Below are 19692 nucleotides of genomic sequence, written 5' to 3'. Positions count from 1 at the left end.
AGAAGTCTATGGAGGCCAAGTATTTAAGACAGCAATAGATAGGTTCTTGATTAGTAAGGGGATCAAGGGTTATAGGGAGCAGGCAGGAGAATGGGGTTGAGAAACATTTCAGTCATGATGAAATGGTGGAGCACTCAGTGGGCTGAATGGCCTAAATATGCCCCTTTATCTTATGATCTATGGTCTTGTTTAGCATCTAAAATTAATATTCTACTAATCTGCTTCCTGAAGGTGGATGTTCTGTTTTGCAGGTTTTACTTGCTGCTCGTGCAAAGAGGGGTCCAGCACAATTCATTTGGATGAGTACTTCAGATATCATAACGTTCAAGGATATGGGACAACTGCAGGAAATTGGGATGAGTGTACTTTTGGTGGTAGCCATGTCGGTGCAGACTCGATGGGCCTAAGGGCCTTTTGCTGCGCTGTATAATTCTAATGAATTCAGGGTGACGGCGCTGCAGAGCTGAACTTCAGTACTCAGTGTATTTGTCAGCGGTTGCACATTTCTCCCTGTAGAGGAGCTTGTGAGTCAGGCACTTCTGCTGGGAAGCTCATCTTGTTTGCTTTGTGCTGCTGTGTACGCGTCGTGTAGTTCAGGGTAAGTGAAAAGGTCAATGAGAGAGAGAAAGAAAAATGTGTGTGTTACAGCTTGTAACAAGTAAGGTTGCTGTGTGCAGAGTTACTCGTTATTATGTTTAACCCTGAACTGGTGCAGTCCCTGCTGTTCACTGTGGACCTGCTGCACATACCCGCGGCCTTTCCTTCTGCGCTTTCTCTCCGATCGTCAGTGTTTCTGTGCAAAATATTGTCGCAGTTAAAAGTTATCTAGAAACTCTCAGATTTAGTTATGCCACGCCACACCACTACTCCACTGTGTTGAGGTTGGCAGCTAGATTTTTAAAGTTATCCTTGTGCAATGTGATCTTTTAGAATCGCCCGCTTTCTCGTTTCTGCAACGCGTGCATTTAGCTCGATATTGACCCAGTTTGGATATTTTTTCGTAGTTAAGCGACCCTCGCAGAATGTCACCTTTTGCCGTCTATTTAACTGAGCGTAATGTAATTGGGTTTTATTGAAAAATTCACTTATCTTCAAAGTGTGGATGATTTGGCTGGCAAAAGGATATATTTGCACTCAATCCCTATTGATCCTGAAGTGATGGTAGGTTCTTGAGCCTCCAGTTCAGGTGCTGAGGGTGCAGGTCTTGGTCAGGGAGTTCCAGATTTCGCCATAAAATGAGAAAATGCTGTGAACATCCAGCAGGTAAGTGCGTCCTCTATGGGGAGAAGAGGAAGTTCATGTCAGTGACCTTTCAACACAAGCCTCTGCGGCTGATATTCCTGGGTCAGTCCACACTTTGGCCCAGTGCCCTCAATGTCTCCATCAGCCCCTCTACTGACCACCTCCTCACTCATCATGACCTCATGCCCCACTTCAACTTGAGGTCAACACCTGATTCGATATCTCTTCCGTTGCAAATATCTTGCCCTTCAACATAATGGAGGGGCCGGCTTTAAAATTACTGAACCTCCATGGATTTGCCACATTGTCCTTCCATGTGCTGGATGCAGCAGTTGGGAATTACTGTAAAAAAGGACACAAATATATTGAGTCAGACTATCACATATTATCAGTGACTTGTTTTGAGCTCAGAAGCAAACAGGTATGGGACCTCATTTGAAGTCATATAGTGTGGCCCTTGCCTGTATCAGCCATTAGACTGGGCCCAGGGTGTCTGAGTTGAACATTGGGTATAGGGACTGATTCGTGAGTGTCAGCCCATTCCATCACTTGCATGGCAGAATAGCACTAGTTTGATTTAATGCAATGTCTTTTTCCTTCCAGCGGACTCTCTTTACTGCCATCTGGTCATTTCTTTTTTGACCTTTGCTTTTTCCACACTCTCTTTGACTGCATATCTCCAGGCACTCTATTCAACAGTGAGGACTTCACTTGCATTTGCTCCAGTCCTGATCAACTTCTGATCTTGCTTTCAGACATCCTCCTGTTGAAGACATGGATGACCTGTTCATCTCACGTGCCTTAGAGCATGTCTTGGGGAATACTGCTGTCATCCATTAAGCTCACATGATCCAGTCAATGGAGTTGCACTGACTCCAGTGGGCAAACATGCCGGCATTCCTTGTATACAGTATTCCCTGTATACTTTCATATCCAGCTCTCTGTCTGAAGCAATGCAGGTGACATTGTTCATCCCCTTCTCTTGCATTTGTTGTTTGTGCTTCACTGCTGTAAGGAGTGTGTTGAGGGTACAAGCCTAACACATATGGACCATTGCATTTTCAGTTAGTTTAGTGTTGTGACCTCTCAACTTTGACATGAAAGCTGTTGTCTTGGCAATCCTGGCACTGGTTTCAGGATCATTGTTGATCCAAAGTATGTGTAGCTGGCAATAACTGCCATGGGGAGGTTGCCCATGTTGCTGGAAGGTGGAGTCTCTGAGAGCAGCTCGATTTTGTTTGCTGGGGCCTTGCGTGTGCTTTATGGGGGTTCTCCTTATGGTTGCAGTAATTGGCAAATTTTCAGTTGAAAATGCCTCGCAGCGGTCAGCATCCCTCTGATTTGTTTTTCTGTAGGTGGTGGGTTAAAGACAGTATTGCACCAATGATCCCATTTTGACGTAGCACTCTAGCCTTGGACATTCCTGACCAATCCAGGACGTTGAGGAACTACTGGGTCTTTCCTGACACACTGCTATGGCAACGGTTGATCTGAAGATGACCTTTCTTCTTAGATTGGTATGGTTTTCTCAGCTGAAGCTTGACATGAAGTGACATACCAGAAAATGGTCATGTCAGTCAGTACCGTTACAGCAATGAGTGATGTGGACGCTTCTAGGGCTGCATTGGTCAGTGTTTAGAACTGCTGCCTCACTGTGCCAGGGTCCCGGATTTATTTCCAGCCTCAGGTGAGCGTGTGTGTGCAGTTTGCACGTTCTCTCTGTCTGTGTGGGTTTCGTTTGGGTGCTCCATTTTCCTCCCACAGTTCCCAAAGATGTGTAGATTACGTGGAATAGCCATGCAACATTGCCTGTGGTGTCCTGGATGTGTAGGTTAGGTGGGTTAGCCATGATACATTGTCTGTAGTGTCCTGGATGTGTAGGTTAGGTGGTTTAGCCATGGTAAGTGCAGCATTACAGGAACAGGGAAGGAGTCTGGTTCTGGGTGTGATGCTCTTCAGAGGTTTGGTGCAGACTTAATGGCGTTTATCCACACTGTAGGGAATCTATGATTTTATGATGAGGCCGTTGTTGAGGGTGTTATTTCTGAACTCGGGAACTCTGCATTTTTTTTTGCATTTCGACACACACTAAGGGGTGCAACTGTTTTCTTCAGTCATACAAGGTTCATACTGGATTTGAATCGTTACCTCTGTTTCTCTCTCCGTAGATCGTGGCAGACATGTTGAGTTTCTCCAGGATTTTCTGTCTTTGTTTCAGATCTCCAGCATTCATAAGCTTTTGTCGAATCAAAAACCCAACTTCTTTTTTACCCCTTCCTAATACCGTCCTCCTTTCGCCACACGTTTTTTTTTAAAACTGTGCCCTTGTGAAACACTTGGAGGCCTTTTCCTATTCAAAAGGAGCAATAAAGTTGCCTTATTTATAATTTTGTTTTGATTGATTGATTTTATTGTCACATTACCGAATTATAGTGAAAAGCTTTGTTCACAAACAGTACTGGCAGATCACAGCAAGCAAAGGATGTACAGATCAAAAAGACTTAGAGGCAGACAAGTTACATTGCAGGTTACATTATTTGAGGCTAAAGGCCATTCAGTAGTCTGATAATGGCTGGAAAGAAGCTGTTCCTGAACCTGTATGTGCGTGTGTTCAGACTTCTGTATCTTCTGCCTGACGGAGGAGGTTGTAGGAAATCATTACCAGGGTGCGATGGGTCTTTGATGATGATGGCTACCTTTCCGTGGCAGTGAGCGTGTAAATACAGTCCGTGGATGGAAGTTTGGCTTCCGTGATGATTTGGGCTGTGCACACCACCTTCTGTAGTTTCTTATGGTCCTGGGCAGAGCAGTTGCCGTACCAGGCCATTATGCACCTGGACAGTATGCTTTCAATGGTGCATCTGGAGAAGTTGGTGAGGGACCTTCTGGACATGTCAAATTTCCTGAGCTGCCTAAGGAAGAAGAGGCATTGTTGTGCCTTCCTGACTGTCGCATTTACGTGGGAGGTCCAGGACAGGTCGTCGATTATGTCACTCCGAGGAACTCGGAGCCTTTCACCCTCTCAACGTCAGGTCTGGCAATGCCTGAATTGTAAACTGATGCCAAAAGCATTCTCTCACTCCTACACAATTCTCTGACTTAAAGTCATAGAGTTGTACAGCACGGAAACAGACCCTTCAGTCCAACTCGTCCATGCCAACCAGATATCCTAAATTAATCTAATCCCATATACCAATATTTGGCCCATATCCCTCTAAACCCTTTCTATTCGTATATCCATCCAGATGCCTTTTAAATGTTGTAATTGTACCATCCTCCAGCCTTTGCAGCCTCTCAAACTTGCATTATACAGAAATGATCGTTAAAGCCTTTCAATAAATATTTTTCATGAACAATGGCAACATTGCCCAGAGATCAGAATGCTATCCTGTTGTGGTGTCCTGCACTCTATCCTGCTTTAAGTTTGGAAGACGATGACTGCTTTACCGAATGCCATTACTAAGCCAACATCTCTTCACTAATATAAAAGCAAAAACACTGTTGATGCTGAATATCAGAAATAAAACCGGAAAATGCTGGAAATATTCCATAGTCAGACAGCATTCATGGAGAGAGAAACAGTTAATGTTTGTCATTGATGACCTTTCAACAGAACTGGAAAATGTTATTGGTTTTAAGAAAATGAAAGGAGGGAGGTTGGGCAAAAAACAGAATGGAAGGTCTGTGTTAAGTGGGATTAATTGACAAAGGGGTCAGTAGAGAAAGGCCAAAGGAAGTAGAATGGACCAAGTAAATAAACTAAAGATGTATGAATGGTATGTTATGAGCAGTTGCTACCTGGGAACAAGGAAGAGAAACTCAAGGCAGTATGATTAAAAGCTGCAAAGAGAATGGAAACAAAATGAGACCAGAGGTTCTAGCCTGAAATGGTTGAGTTCAATGTTGTCTGGAAGACTGTGAAGTGCATAATTGAAAGGTGCCTTGAGTTTCACTGGATATCTGCAAGAGGCTGAGGACAGGGATGTCAGGTGAGAAAAAGGTGAAGAATTATACTGGCAGGCCACAGAAGCTCCGGGTTGTGTTTACAAACTGAGTGGAGTTTTCACAGAGCGGTTGCCAAGTCTGTGTTTAGTCTTTCCGGTGTAGAGGAGACAGCACGATGTTTAAGTCGACTAGTTTGACAGAAATGCAAAAAAATGATTTTTTACTTGAAAGTAGTACTTGGAATGTTGGAAAATGAGGAGGTGAAAGGGCAGGTGTTGCATCTCCTGCACTTGCACAGGTAGCACCTGCTGAGTGTTTCCAGTATCGTCTGATTTTATTCCAGCTTTTCTCGTTTTCTCCTCACAGTAATTACTGGGCTGTTGACATTAACCATCTTTCAGTTCATGGTTTACTATTTGTGCTGTTCCTTAGCTTGCTGTAAACACAGCTCCTAAATATTGCTCTGAAAGTTTTGTTTTATGAGTTCACATTAACAAGATGGTGCTGTATGGTAAGTTGTAATAGCACTAGGTCACCAACGTAGTCACCTGTATGCTTATTTGCACAGCGTGTTGTTTCTAGAAGGAACATGTGAATTATCATTCAATTAGAATATAGTCACTAACTCAGTAGGTAACTGTCATAAGTCATCAAAATCCTAGCAAGCAACAAAAAAAATCAGAGCTGGAAAACGCGTTGCCTTGAACTCCACAGTAAATATTAATGGACACCCGGAAGCAATTTTTATGTCTAATCTACAGTGAGAGTTCAGGTAACAAGCAATCAGCTTCAGTGGCCATATTATTGCTAGTATAGGTGTTATATAGAACATACACATTATATAGTTCCTCAATTAGCTATCATGTACGAGTTCAAGTTGGAAATTGGTGCAAAGTCTTAGATTTTTCTGATATTATTTTTCAACAAAATAGACACACTGTCTATGCCTATATGATGAGAAGCCTTTTTAAAGTAGTTATTTTAGGTGCTCGTGTTTCCTCTCCTTTGTGTATGTCTGTTTCTGTCCTATAAGTGGCAGTGTGGTACTGCTGATCAGGGCAGGGCAGACAGACTTCAACTGTGAACACGTGTGGGGATGGATTTACAGCGAGAGCCCCGGGGAGGCAGTTCAGTTGCCAGCACCGCACATTGAAGCAGAGGGAGTCAGTGCCATGATGCAACAGCCTTGGCTCGATCACAGCATCTGCAAAGCCAGCCCTTCTCTTAGATCCACGCAGTGTGTTGTTGCTATGGTAACATCTCATCATTTCAGATGCTCGTCAGAAGGCAAGCTGGTGCTCATCTTAAAATAAGGACAATAATTTGGAAGCGTGAGTTTTTTTTAAAAAGAAATTTTATTTTCTGAAGTTGAGGAATTGATTCAGTAATCCAGCCAGACCTGCCTCACACGATCGCCTGTCCCAAGCAGCTGGAACAACAGAAGTGGATCTGATCCACTGACATAGAAACGTTTTAGCAATTTCTTCCTTGAACCTCACTTTTAGTGACCATCAACAAACCCACATGAAGCCTTTGTGCTCCCTATGAATATATCTAGCCCTATGTTAATATTAGGTTATTAGGTGTAAAGCAATCTTCACTGTACATCTAGAAGCCACAAATACCCCTTTCATGTTCAGTTGTTACAGACTGTCTTAGACGAATGTCCCACGGTGCCTTGTAAAACTGGAAGGAACTGTTTATGGTTTCATCAAAATTATTTCTGATCAATTTTTAAAATGTTTTAACTTAAAAATTTTTTTTTGTTTGTTGCCAACTTCTGAAAACTTTATATTTTCTATGTTTATCTATCCAATCAGATAGATTTTTCAAAAAAAATTACAGCATTTCCAAAAGGTGACCTGCCTTTAAGAAGTATGTGTTGGCTGGCTCTGATTAATCAAAGCATATTCAGTAATTTTATCTCAATTTACAGATTCCAAGAGTGCCTCCTCATCTAACATTTAACTAGCTAGCCTACTTTGCCAGTTAATCATTGTCTCCCTTTTCAAACGAAAATGTTACTTTGGCTACCTTCCAGGCTCATGGAAGAATTTGCACATTTGAGGACAATTGACATAATTGGTCTGAGCCTCTCTTGTCTCCTCTTGGACAACTTTCAGTTGTGTAAAATGCAAACCATTAAGGTCCAATGACTTACACAGCTTGAGCTGTGCTCACTAACTTCCAGTATAAACTAGTTCCAGTTTTCACTTGGCTTAGTGAGTCAGTCTTACCTCTGAGTAAAAAGTCAAAGGTTTAAGACCGGGGATAGTAGGAACTACAGATGCTGGAGAATCTGAGATAGCAGGGTGTAGAGCTGAATGAGCACAGCAGGCCAAGCAGGAAGGCTGACGTTTCGGGCCTAGACGCTTCTTAGGCCCAAAACATCAGCCTTGCTGCTCCTCTGATGCTGCTTGGCCTGCTGTGTTCATCCAGCTCTACACCCTATTATCAAACATTTAAGACCCACTGTTTGCAGTTCTATCATTGCTGTATGTGAGATCATTTTTGTGTATGGTATGTACATGGTAATTTCTGCATTTGCCTACATTACATTAATCAAAAGTAATTTTACTATGAAGCACATTGATATGTCCTTAGGACATAACTTATGCAAGTTTGTTTTTTCAGTTCCCTGTAACGTGTCACATACTATCTAATGCACTTACATCTTCATTTTCTTGCTCATTTGTGAAAGCTGATGTAAAATATTTACCTAATATTCTTTCATCCTCCTAAATGAAAATCTACTTCACCCCTAAGCGGCAACTTTCCCTCTGATAATTCTTAAGTGCCTATGCAAATCATTTTATTCCTTTTTGTTCAGTGCCAGTCTTCTTAAATATTGTCTTATAGTCCATTTTATTGCAGCATTGTATTTTGTTTCCTCAAGGTTTTCCACTTACCAAACCTAAGTTTCTACTTAGTTCTTACTCTGCTTTAAAAGTCTTTTAGGAATGCATTTTATTTTATGTTCTTGTTTGATTTCTGTTCTGTCTGTCCTATATTCCAAGGTTTCTAACTGCTGTTCCTTCAATCTGTCTGTTCACCTTCTTATCAAATAACTTTGGAGATGGTACCATTGGTCTTTGCACTTTTCCTATATAACACTGTCCTTGGTGACTGATCATTCTTTTTGTTTTTTACACTGAGCCCAACTATCTTATGGTCACTATTTCCCAAATTATTGTCCTCCCCTTGTAATTATTTGCCCCCTTTTACTTCTCAGAATTAAATCAAGTCACACATTGTTTTCTGAGCAGGACTGGAAATATACTGATCCAGGAGACAGTACTAAATGCATTCACTCTGACCACATACCATCATATTGACAACATTTCGGGTCCAGTGACCCATCTTCAGAATTGTAGGAGGTTCAGGAGAAGGGTCGCCAGACCCAAAACATTAACTCTGCTTTCACTCTCTCCATAGATGCTGCCAGAACTGCTGAGTTTTTTCAACCATTTCTTCTTCTGTTTCTGATTTCCAGCATCTGCAGTTCTTTTGGTTTTTTGACATTGTACTGTGTTGGAATTGTTGAAACCATCATTCCTATTGCCTCACTGTTCTTGTGTAATTCCTCTGAACTTTTGATTTTATTCACTCGTGGGATGTGGGCATTGCTGACTGGCCAGTATTTATGACCATCCCTAGTTGCTCTTGAGAAGGTGGTAGTGAGCTGCCTTTTTGAACAGCTACAGTCCTCCTGCTGTGGGTTGACCCACAATGTCATTAGGGAGGGAATTCCAGGACTTTGACCCAGTGGCAGTGAAGGAATAGTGATATATTTCCAAGTCAGGATGGTGAGTAGTTTGGAGGGGAACTTGCAGGTGGTGGTATTCCCATGTCTCTGCTGTCTTATTACTTCTGGATGGAAGTAGTCATGGGTTTGGAAGGTTCTGTCTGATGATCTTTGGTGAATTTCTGCAGTGCATCTTGTAGATAGTACACACTGCTGCTACTGAGCGTCGGTGGTAGAAGGAATGGATGGTTGTGGATGTAGTGCCAATCAGGCGGGCTGCTTTGTCCTGGATGGTGTCAAGCTTCTTGAGTGTTGTTGGGACTGCACCCATCCAGGCAAGTGGGGAGTATTCCATCACACTCCTGACTTGTGCCTTGTAGAAGGTGGACAGGTTTTGTTAAGTCAGGAGGTGAGTTACTCGCCACGGTATTCCTAGCCGCTGACCTGCTCTTGTAGCCATCATATTTATGTGGCAAGTCCAGTTGAGTTTCTGGTCAATAGTAAACCCCCATGATGTAGATGGTGGGGGATTCAGTGATGGTAACACCATAGAATGTCAAGGGGCAATGTTTAGATTCTCTTATTGGAGATAACATTCGCGCTACGCAAATGCTACTTGCCACTTGTCAACCCATGCCTGGATATTGTTCAGATCTTGTTGCCTTTGAACATGGACTTCTTCAGTATCTGAGAAGTCATAGATGGTGCTGAACGTTGTGCAACCATAAGCATCCCTACTTCTGACCTTATAACGGAGAGAAGGTCATTGATGAAATAGCTGAAGATGGTTGGCCCAGGACACCAACCTGAGGAACTCTTGCAGAGATGTCCTTGAGCTGAGATACCTGACCTCCAACCACCATGACCATCTTCCTGTATGCCAGGTATAACTCCAACCACCAATGAGTTTGCCCCCTGATACCTATTGCTTCCAGTTTTGCTAGTGCTTCTTGATGCCACACTTGGTTGAATGCAGCCTTGATGTCAAGGGCTGTCATTCTCACCTCACATTTGGAATTCAGCTACTTTGTCTCTGTTTGAACGAAGGCTGTAAAAAACGGTTAGGAACTGAGTGACCCTGGCAGAACCCAGACTGGGCAGTAGTGAGCACTATCCATAATTTCATAGGCTCCCTACCTGTTGCTTAACTTTATCGGTATAGATTGATTTAATATTAACCCCCTCAGGGTATCTTTACATTTTGGGGGGAAAAAGACTTGTATTTATGGACTTGCACCTTTCAAAACTCAAGAGTTTTCAAGCCAGTTAAGTATTTTAAAAATGTAATAATGTTGTAATGCAAGAAATATAGAAGCCAATTTGCAATCAGCAAACTCCCACTAACAGCATTGTAAAAATGTTCAGAAAAGTTTGTTTCTGTGACATTGATTAAAAGGTAAAAATTGACCAAGACACCAGGGATAACATCCTTCTGCTTTTTTAAATATTGCCATAGGGTCTTTTACATTCAGCTGAACTTATGGAAAATTTTACAGTTTATCCAAAACCCAGTAACTCCGACAGAGCTACATGTCCCTATTTTCATGTTGCATTTTGTTTTGTAGGCAGCATGAACAGCTTGATTTCTCCAGCACGCGTTCTGAAGAGCTTAAGCACCTGTAGGATCTTTTGGATAAAGTATGCATCACCTGAGCTGCATGAAGCATGGAATGTGAGAGCAGCCCAAAGGAATTTCTGTCTGAAATTCGACACTGTTGAGCCAAAATCTAAAAGACTCTGTGAGCTGCCAGCACTGCAGCAAAAAGCTCTGCTTGTAGGTGTAAGATACAAAAGTAACAAAAGCTCAAAGAAGGCCAGAAGGCGGATGTTACAAGAGGAGTCGGATGAAGAAGAGGATGATCCCGAGAAAAGTGACTATGAGGACGAATCGGAGGAGGAAGATGATGACACCCAGCCGAAAGCTTACAAAGACCTTGAGAAAATAGTACCATCTTTCAGATTCGACCTCATCATGAAAGCTGGTCTGGATATAGCGAGGAAGTAAGTGGCCTGTCTTTAGGAGGTAAAACCATGTCTGTGCCATTTTGGTATTTCAGCAGCAGGTCTTGCTGATAATGTCTGATACAACAAACAATCGCTCAATGTCGTAGAGCTGTCATACAGATTATTAACCAATTTTACAAAAGTCAGCTCTGGTGCATTCCTCATCCCAAAATTGCAAGATTAGTTCAGTTGAGTTTTGAACTGGTTGGTGAGGATATACCCTTGATGGTAATTGTGAAGAGTTAGCCTCGTTTTGTGAAAGGGAAATCATGTTTAATCAATATATTGAATTTCCTTGAAGGAGTAGGGGCGGCACAGTGGCTCAGTGGTTAGCACTGCTGCTTCACAGCACCAGGGACCCAGGTTCGATTCCACCCTTGGGCGACTGTCTGTGTGGAGTTTGCACGTTCTCCCCGTGTCTGCGTGGGTTTCCTCTGGGTGCTCCAGTTTCCTCCCATAGTCCAAAGATGTGCAGGTTAGGTGGATTGGCCATGGGAAATGCAGGGTTATAGGGGTAGGTCTGGGTGGGATGTTCTTTGGTGGGGGGGAGGTTGGTGCAAACTCAATGGGCCAAATGGCTTCTGTCTGCACTGTGAAGATTCTGTGATTCTATAACTCTTTGGGGTAAAGGTAAGAAGTGGGATGGGAAAGTGCTACAGATTTTGCTGTCCATTACGTACAGCTTACTGGCCGTATCTACTTATCATTTTTAGACCCTTTCTATCCTCCTGTTCTGGGTGACATAGTTGATAACTGCAGAATCTGCTGATCAGACAGTGCAGGCTTATACTGTGACAGCTAACATATTACCATTTCCGTATTAGCATTCTGTATAGATGTTATCTTTGGGTTCACAGATACATCTGGTGAAATTAACTTGTACCTGCTAAACCAAGTTTGCGTCCTTTTCAAAATTAGGTTCAATCAGCTTTCACGTTGCTCACAACCACACTGGGCTGGGCTTTCATTTGCAGTGGGGTCCTGTAGCTGAATGTTTTACCAGCCAGCACACTCCTTAACACCAGTTTGTGGTTTGCTTTACAGCAAAGTGGAAGATTCCTTTTATAGTAACAAGCTGAGACTGAATGGAGAGAAGTTACTGAAGAAAAGTAAAGTGGTACGTTTTACGTTTTCACCTCAATTTATTTCAAACGCACTCAACGTAACTATCTCAACGCCAAACACCACTGTATAACTTTAGTTGATGGGAGAGGTGTTACCTCATCCTTTGTGACATCTGTCTCTCTTGTCAATCAAAAATCACATTTGCAATCCCTCACTGCCCCATCCGAAATGAATGACCGATGTTTGTCGGGCTTTACAGTAGGAGATACACCACAGCCTTCATTCGGAGCCGTGGGAATTGAGTTCCTGTTTTAATTGTTCGGTCGTGATTTTTGAGGTCAGTTCAGGTTGAAGATTCGAATGATCGTTTGCCAACACTGAGCAGGCAGGAGGTAAGGACGCTGGGCCTCTCTGTGATGTTTGAAAACTCACTTGGAAGCGGTAGGGTTGTGGGGGAAGTGGGGAATATGCTTTTGTTACAATGGGCAACACATTGCCTCATGGCTTTGTAATTCTACAGAACTGTTTTTATTTAAGCAAAAATGTCATTAGACAGCAAAACTGGCTAATAGAACAGTTCCACATGAGACCAAAACATGACAGTGAAGCAATTTGCCTAATTCCTGATTATGGGCAATGTGGGTGGGTAGTTATCATTATTAACCTCCATAGAGATTGAAACCATCTGCCTGGTGATAAGATTAGCCTGTAGCTCTCGGTGAGCACTCCCAGCTGTTGTCAGTTTGCTCCCTTGGTTGTATAACAGGAAAGGAACATTTTTTAAAAGCACTACTCCTGTAGGCCGCCAATCAGCAAGATCCGGTGGAGAAATAGAGAGAGTTCCTCATTGAGAACTAACACCCTCCTGTTCAGGATGCAACATTTGTCAGGCCTGCAACATGCTCCCCTGCCCCTCCCAGCAACTTGTGCCTCCTTTGCTTGCTGTGGGAATAAAATTAGCGATTTTTTTTTTAACTTTCATTTTGGAAATATTTCAGGCAAATATTTCCTACTTCTCAGGTCATTCACAGGTGGAAATTTAAAATGACAGGAAAGAACCAACTTGGTGAAAATCTAAACTAAAGTCAGCCAAATGCTTGAAATATAAAGGTAAAGTTGCCATAGTACTAGCTGACCATAGGGCTGCTGTCTCATCACAGAGAGAGGGAGAGGTGACTGGTGGTCGTTTAACCCAAGGGTCATCACACCTCAGACAAGGGTAAGGATGAGGATTGAACATACACTGTTGGCATCACTCTGCATCATAAACCAGTCATCCAGCCAACTGATCTTACCAACCCTGGATTGCCAGCATCTATAAAAGTGTCAACTGGAGGTCTTTATTCAATAAAATAAATTCCAAAGAGAGTGCAGACAATAATACTAGTCAGTTATGGCTCTCAATTCTGAGTCAGATGACTGTAGGAACAAGTTCCATACCAGGACCCGGGCACAATAGGTTAACCCACAATGTGGTTAGCGAGGGAGTTCCAGGATATTGACCCAGTGACACTGAGGAAATGGCGATATATTTCCAGGTCCAAATGGTGAGTGGCTTGGAGGAGATGTTGTATATGGTGATGTTCCCATTGTTCCACTGCCCTTACCCTCCTTGGGGTTTTGGAAAGTGCCATGTAAGAAGACGCAGTACACCTGAGCATTGGTGATGGAGGGAGTTGATGTTTGTGGATCTGATGCCAGTCAAGCGGGTTGCTTTATCTTGGATGATATCAAGCTTCTTGAGTGTTGTTGGGGCTGCACTCATCCAGGCAAGTGCAGGATATTCCGTCATACACCTGAGTTACTCGCTGCAGAATTCCCAGCCTTTGGCTTGTTGTACAGCCACATTATTTATATAAAGCTGATCCAGATCAGTTCCTGGTCTCTGTTTACATGCCAGTTTGTAGTTTAATGCGTCACAATTGAGGAGTAAACCTGAAAGGAATTAAACAAAATTTATGGCAAAACTTCCTAAAGAAAATTAAGCTGATTTCAGCAGGAAATAGTATCAACCAATGTTCCCTGATATTTTTTAAGCTGTTGCATGACCTGCCTATGACCCATAAAATTCTAACTGGACTAGACAGGATCAATGCAGGAAGGATCTTTCTGATAACCAGGGAATGCAGAATCAGGGGTCACAGTGTAAGGATGTCTGGTTGGTCATCTAGGACTGAGATGAGGAGAAATTTCTTCACCCGGAGAGTGGTGTGTGTGTGGGATTCTGTGCCACAGAAAGTGGTTGAAGTCAAAACGTTGAATGTTTTCAAGAAGGAGGTTAGACATGGTTTTTAGGGCTAAATGCATCAAAGCGTAAGGGTGAACGAAGGTGGAAAGAGGCTGCTGAGTTGGATGATCAGCCATGTTTGCAGGAAACAGTGGAACAGGCTTGAAGGGCTGAATGGCCTACAGCTGTTTCTGTTTTTTTAATGTATGTGAGGCTCATGCTCAGTGGTGTCCTGCACAAGCAGAACCCATCCATCGGGACCTTGATCAAGATGTGCAGAGCTTTCCACCTTCTGTGCTTCAATAGAACATCAACAGGAGTTTAAATTTCCTCTCAACCCTCTGGTTAATTTGCGAGACAATGGGAGATATGATGCAGAACTTCAAGCTTCTTGCCTCCCAGTTGAAAGCATTGGATTTCCCATGGTTTCCAAGCAGCCCAATTGATTTCAGGTTCTGAACGATTATTTGTTTTCTTTTCTTTGTGTTGGCAGGTGAAAGAGGGTGATGTTCTGGATCATCTGATTGGGGAGGATAAGGAAGCTGAAACAGTCACTGTCATGAGGGTGATGGTTCGGAAGATTGCTGAGGAAACGACAAATACAGAGAAACACCGAGTGATCTTGAGACGCTGGAAAAACCTGCAGCTGCCCAGAGCAGAAGTATTTAAATAAGATTCCACTGTCCGGCTAGAGGAGGGCTCTCTGTAGCCTGACTGGGAAATGAGATGCTGTCACTGACGAAACACAAGGCTCCAACAAAACAGCTAATAATGTGGCGGCTTTTCCTGCTGTTTCCCAGGATAACATGGGATATTGATAATTATTTGCATTTATGTCATGTTCGTCACACGATGATCATTTCTAAACGTTTCACAATGGGACACATCGACAGCACACAGCAAAGGAAGGAATTCAGAGCGCTGCTAGAGAGCTGAAGGAGAAACCAGAGAGGTTATTTTTCGGAAAGGCTTTTCAAAGATCGCAAAAGAGGTTTCGGAAGAGAATTCCAGCAATCAAGCGACCGGAAAAATCAGTCTGATGTGACGGTAGGAAGGGAACGTAGGACAAAAACAGTAATCTGGAGCCTGAAAGAGCTGGGGTGGGATTAGGTCAGGGGAAAGGTAAGGTCAGTCAGATGGAACAAGGCTTTAGCACTATTTGTAGATCTGAGCCAAGATCCTGAAAGCCCGTTGAGCTTGGAGGGGACCAGGGGATGACAATTGTGCTGCACTTTTGGCGGGAACGTGAACTACTGAATCTTCAATTTATTCAGATTTGTGTCAGTAGAGGGGCAGGTGAGAAGCACGAACAATTGAGAGTGCAGAAACAGGCTATTCAGCCCATCAGGTCCGTGCTAGTGCCCACCCTAAAACAGCAAACATTTTGTTAACTGGCAGCTATGGGACCAGGAGTGTGCCATTTAATGAAGAAGTTCACATGATCAATGTAAAAACACACACTAAGTAATAGAAACATGTTCTGGGGAGTATACGTGTCACTGTTATACTTTATTTACAGCATAAATCACTTAAATAATAATGCAACTCCACCTTAAATAAAACTTGCTGGCAGAGAGCCTTCTTACTCACACCCTCAACTGAGTGCTTGGACATTGCGGAGATTGTGAAAATACAGGAAACTCAGCAGTATTTAAGGTATATAATTTTTGCCGGCTAATTGAGAGTGCTGGTTCATGAGAGTGCTGGTTCATAAGGTGCTGGTCAAAACAAAGTTTGCTGTATATTTTAATTTCGCCGTCTATCAGGCATCGTCCCTTTTAAAAGTATTTATGGATTCTGTTTTCACCATTTTCTTGCAGAAAATTCCGAATGCTAGCCACCCGCTGTGTGAAAAAAGGATATTTCAGGGCATTCACTTTAGTCCTTTTGTCAACATTATAAATTTGTGAGCTTCATCCCCAGCTCTATTTCCCTCTTATAATATTTTTATCACTGTTTTATCCTACGTGAAGATTCCTATCAGATTGCTCCACAGTCTCCATACTCTTGTGAAATCCAACCCTAACCTCTTGCACCTCTCTTTGTAACTCTGATCCCTGGTGATGAACCACAATGATCTTTAACGTGATAAAGCGATGGGATATTGGTAGTGGTCAGGAGAGTTGGGCTTCTTCTACTGCACCGAACATCTGACCTAGCCCCACCATGCAGTATTACTGCAGTTTACACATTATCAACCTCTAGAAAACTTTTTGACCTACAGGAGACAGCCACAGTGCATTGGCAGTTATTTCAATACATTTCTATTAAGTTGACGAATGCCTGGGCTAAACTAACAGGAAAATGTTGTAGGAGTTTTCAGCTGCAGTCATTTCTCGACCATTCGATACTGTGTTGTCTGTCAGTGATGCGACTGTCAGCTCCTGCCTGCTGATACTGTCCACTAGTTGGAACACGGACAAGAGCAGTAGGGGGCGGTTTCTCCCAGAGAGCTTGTCTCCTGTGCTATAGGCCAGAAGCTAGCTTTCAGTCAGTCAGCCAGCAGCTCTCCAAGGCAACATGGACAGGCACTGTGCTGTGTCGGGAGGCCTGGATGCCTGACATTCTAGGCTACAGTGCACTGAAGGTCTGTGCCCTAGTTTAGCATTTTACAGGCACTCATTGTACTGATAAAAGCAAGTGTACTTTGTGCCATAATTATTAACTTTTTTGTTAACTGCAGGACTTCTACTGAAGTCAACTGAATTCAGTTCTTCAGTTGAAAGCATTCCTCGGGCTCTAATTAGAATGATCTATGTCAGCTAGTATAGCAAGGATTTGAATTTCCATCCCAAACTCCCCTGGGAAGCCTAGCTAATCCTTCGGAGACCACAGTGCAACTGAGTTCCAGTTAGTCTCTCCTGATTTAGTCTTGATGTTTCAGGCACTGTTTGATTTCCCCTTGGTTCATATTGTTAAATACCGGATAGCAGGCATTGATTGCAGGGCAGCACTCTAACATGTGACATGGAGGCAGTGTCATAATCTTCAGCAGTACTGAGTCTATAATCTCATGGTGGGCTTCAAGTAACTAAACAAACGAGGATAAATCTTTAGGGTTTTAGTACCTTTCCTGGAACTCTGATGTTACAGCATTGAAATTACTTTGGTATCACTCAAAACATGTACCCATTCCTTCCCCATCATGTTTGGTGGCTTCTGGCACAATGGTAAATACATTTAAGCGAGTTTCTTGCACTGCATCTTGTGCAAGTTTCTTGCCGACAAAGCATTTAAACTAATTTAGTTGCCTGCAGAAACTCATCAACAAGACCGTACCTGAAGACAGAATTCAGTGGTCCTTGACATTCTGGGAGCTAGAGACCGTGTGAGGAACAGTTTCACCTGATAGTGGGTCAGAAAGTGATCCAGGATACCAGATCTCTGCTGCTGTAGGATTCTGCCATGTTTTCAACCCAAGACGGAAATTCCAGGCAGGGTGCCATGCACTTTAAGAATATTTGACTCTCTTTTCTTTCAGCCATTTGCAAATGAGAAATTCCAAAAAACGACTTTATTGCACAGGAATCAAAATATCTGTTTCTACCCTCTACTGTACCTTTGAAATAACACTTAAAAAAAACTTAATAAGTCCTGTAATTCACCCAAGTGTAGATTTCAGTAATAAAGAGCAATTGCACCTTGTTGCCATAAAGTGCCAGGCACCTGCAGGATAATTCATTGTGCTGTGGACCTGATAAGATGTCATATCCTCCTGATCAAGGATTATGGAGCAAACGTGGGTAAATGGATCTCAGATACAGGTTAAATGTGATCTGATAGAATCAGCTTGGAGGGCTGAATGGCATTCTTCTGTAATCTATATATGATCTGTGATACGTAAAAGTCTAGTGCACCTCTGGCAAACTCCAGACACCATGCTTTGTTTCTTCATGAAGCCTTTATTTTTAAAACAACAAAAAGCTAATCAATCTGGAGCCTAAAGATAACCAGTACTTCTAACTGTTCTCAACAGATTTTTCAATCTTCCCCGTTAAGAGCAGTAACTTTAAAAAAGCTGCAGAACTCCTGCGATCAATGATATGTTATGGGCTGTATTTTCTTGATACACAGGAGTTGGTTATATAGTGAGATATTACATTTAGCTAATTATTATTACAACTGCAAACAGTGCAGTGCTAACAAAGTGTAACATACAATAGTGAACACAGTATCAAGGTATTATGGTACCTTACTTCTGTATGTTATTATGGAAATAAATATTTTTTTAAACCTATTCTTTATTAATTTAAATAAGCAAATCTTATTACTGAACTGAAATCTCTGGGCCTTACTGAGTTTTCATGAATTGTCTGATAGCCGGATCTGTTCATGAGTATTCGTGTTGAAAGCCACCAAGACATGGATCCCAGCATAAATGGCAGAATTATTTACTGATGTCCTCTGAGGCAGAACATGCGAGACTAGGTTGAGGCTATCTCATTGTGACAACAGTAGGCATTTTATCAAAGAAGGGAGAGGAAGGAAGACTGGGAGTATTTACTTCGGAAGATGGTGCCAAAACCTCTCATGAGAATATACATTGCTATCAGTAGTTTTCACAGAATAAACACCACTGAAAGCAGTCATATCACTCAACAGGTAGTGTTCATTCTCCGCTGGAGCCTCATCTCACTTCGTCTCACCCTATCAACATATCTCTCTGTTCCATTCTCACCCATGGACTTAATTATTCACTTCAACTGCTTACACTTCATTTTGGACTCCCTCATAAGTGAAAACTTAAGCTGAAATAATCTACATTCATGCCTGAGCTTCCCCCAACTGCAGATCAATTATGCGGGCATTCCTTCACTAGTCAGACCAGCCGCCAGCGAATTCTCAGAGTACAGAGAAGAAACCCACCCCCCACCCCGAGCACCCCTTCTTGAGCTTCCAACCCCTTTCAAATGTCCCTTCACGATTTTTCATCCCTTTCTGACCAGCCCTTCCTGATCATATTCACTGGGTCCCTTGGGAAGACCAGACTCCAGTCTATCAGACAGCACCCAAATAGACGACTCACCAGTGTCACAGAAATGCTGCAGAGTTTTGGCTCCAACCTCTCACCATTTAAGAAATGTGAAAAGTGCATAACTTTACACTTACTTAATATTCTGTCTCATAGAGTTGTACAGCATGGTAATAGACCCTTCAATCCAACTTGTCTGCGATGACCAGATATCCTAAACTGATCTGATCCCATTTGCCAACATTTGGTCTATATCCCTTTAAATCTTTAGTATTCATATACACATCCAGATGCCTTTTAAATTCTGTAATAGTACCCTCCTCCACCACTTTCTCTGCCAGCTCATTTCATACATGCACTATCCTCTGCATTAAAAATTTGCCCCTTAGGTCCCTTTTAAATCTTTCCCCTCTCACCTTAAACTTATGCTTTCTAATTTTGGACTCCCCTACCCTAGGGAAAAGAATCTTGGCTATTCACCCTATCCGTGGC

The 19692-nt window shown here is 42.6% G+C and overlaps 1 protein-coding gene across 5 annotated transcripts; it reads left to right on the top strand.

The window, feature by feature from the left end:
• Nucleotides 1-466: 466 nt before the first annotated feature.
• On the top strand, nt 467-18465 carry mtres1 (mitochondrial transcription rescue factor 1). 5 transcript variants are annotated; one of them, XM_020510453.2, is made up of 4 exons: nt 467-598; nt 10498-10933; nt 11981-12053; nt 14722-18465. In XM_020510453.2, the coding sequence occupies exons 2-4, from the start codon at nt 10503-10505 to the stop codon at nt 14899-14901; spliced, it is 684 nt and encodes a 227-aa protein (XP_020366042.1). In that variant the 5' UTR covers nt 467-598; nt 10498-10502; the 3' UTR covers nt 14902-18465. The 5 variants fall into 5 exon arrangements, with proteins under 5 accessions (XP_020366042.1, XP_048452842.1, XP_048452841.1 ...); XM_048596885.1 differs by lacking the exon at nt 467-598 and adding an exon at nt 612-658; XM_048596884.1 differs by lacking the exon at nt 467-598 and adding an exon at nt 790-1263.
• The last annotated feature ends 1227 nt before the right edge of the window (nt 18466-19692 follow it).

The sequence above is a fragment of the Rhincodon typus genome, chromosome 5 (assembly GCF_021869965.1).
Source record: "Rhincodon typus isolate 14 chromosome 5, sRhiTyp1.1, whole genome shotgun sequence".
Classification (NCBI taxonomy): Eukaryota; Metazoa; Chordata; class Chondrichthyes; order Orectolobiformes; family Rhincodontidae; genus Rhincodon; species Rhincodon typus.
The sequence above is the reverse complement of the archived record's forward strand: the minus strand, read 5'-3'. Positions and strand labels throughout refer to the sequence as shown.

Bases quoted from the DNA above. Each gene is read 5' to 3' on its own strand.
- mtres1 (XM_048596884.1), top strand. From the start codon at position 1,236: ATGAGAAAATGCTGTGAACATCCAGCAG. The intron at 1,264-10,497 runs GTAAGTGCGTCC...TTTGTTTTGTAG, and splicing joins ATGCTGTGAACATCCAGCAG to GCAGCATGAACAGCTTGATT. The intron at 12,054-14,721 runs GTACGTTTTACG...TTGTGTTGGCAG, and splicing joins TACTGAAGAAAAGTAAAGTG to GTGAAAGAGGGTGATGTTCT.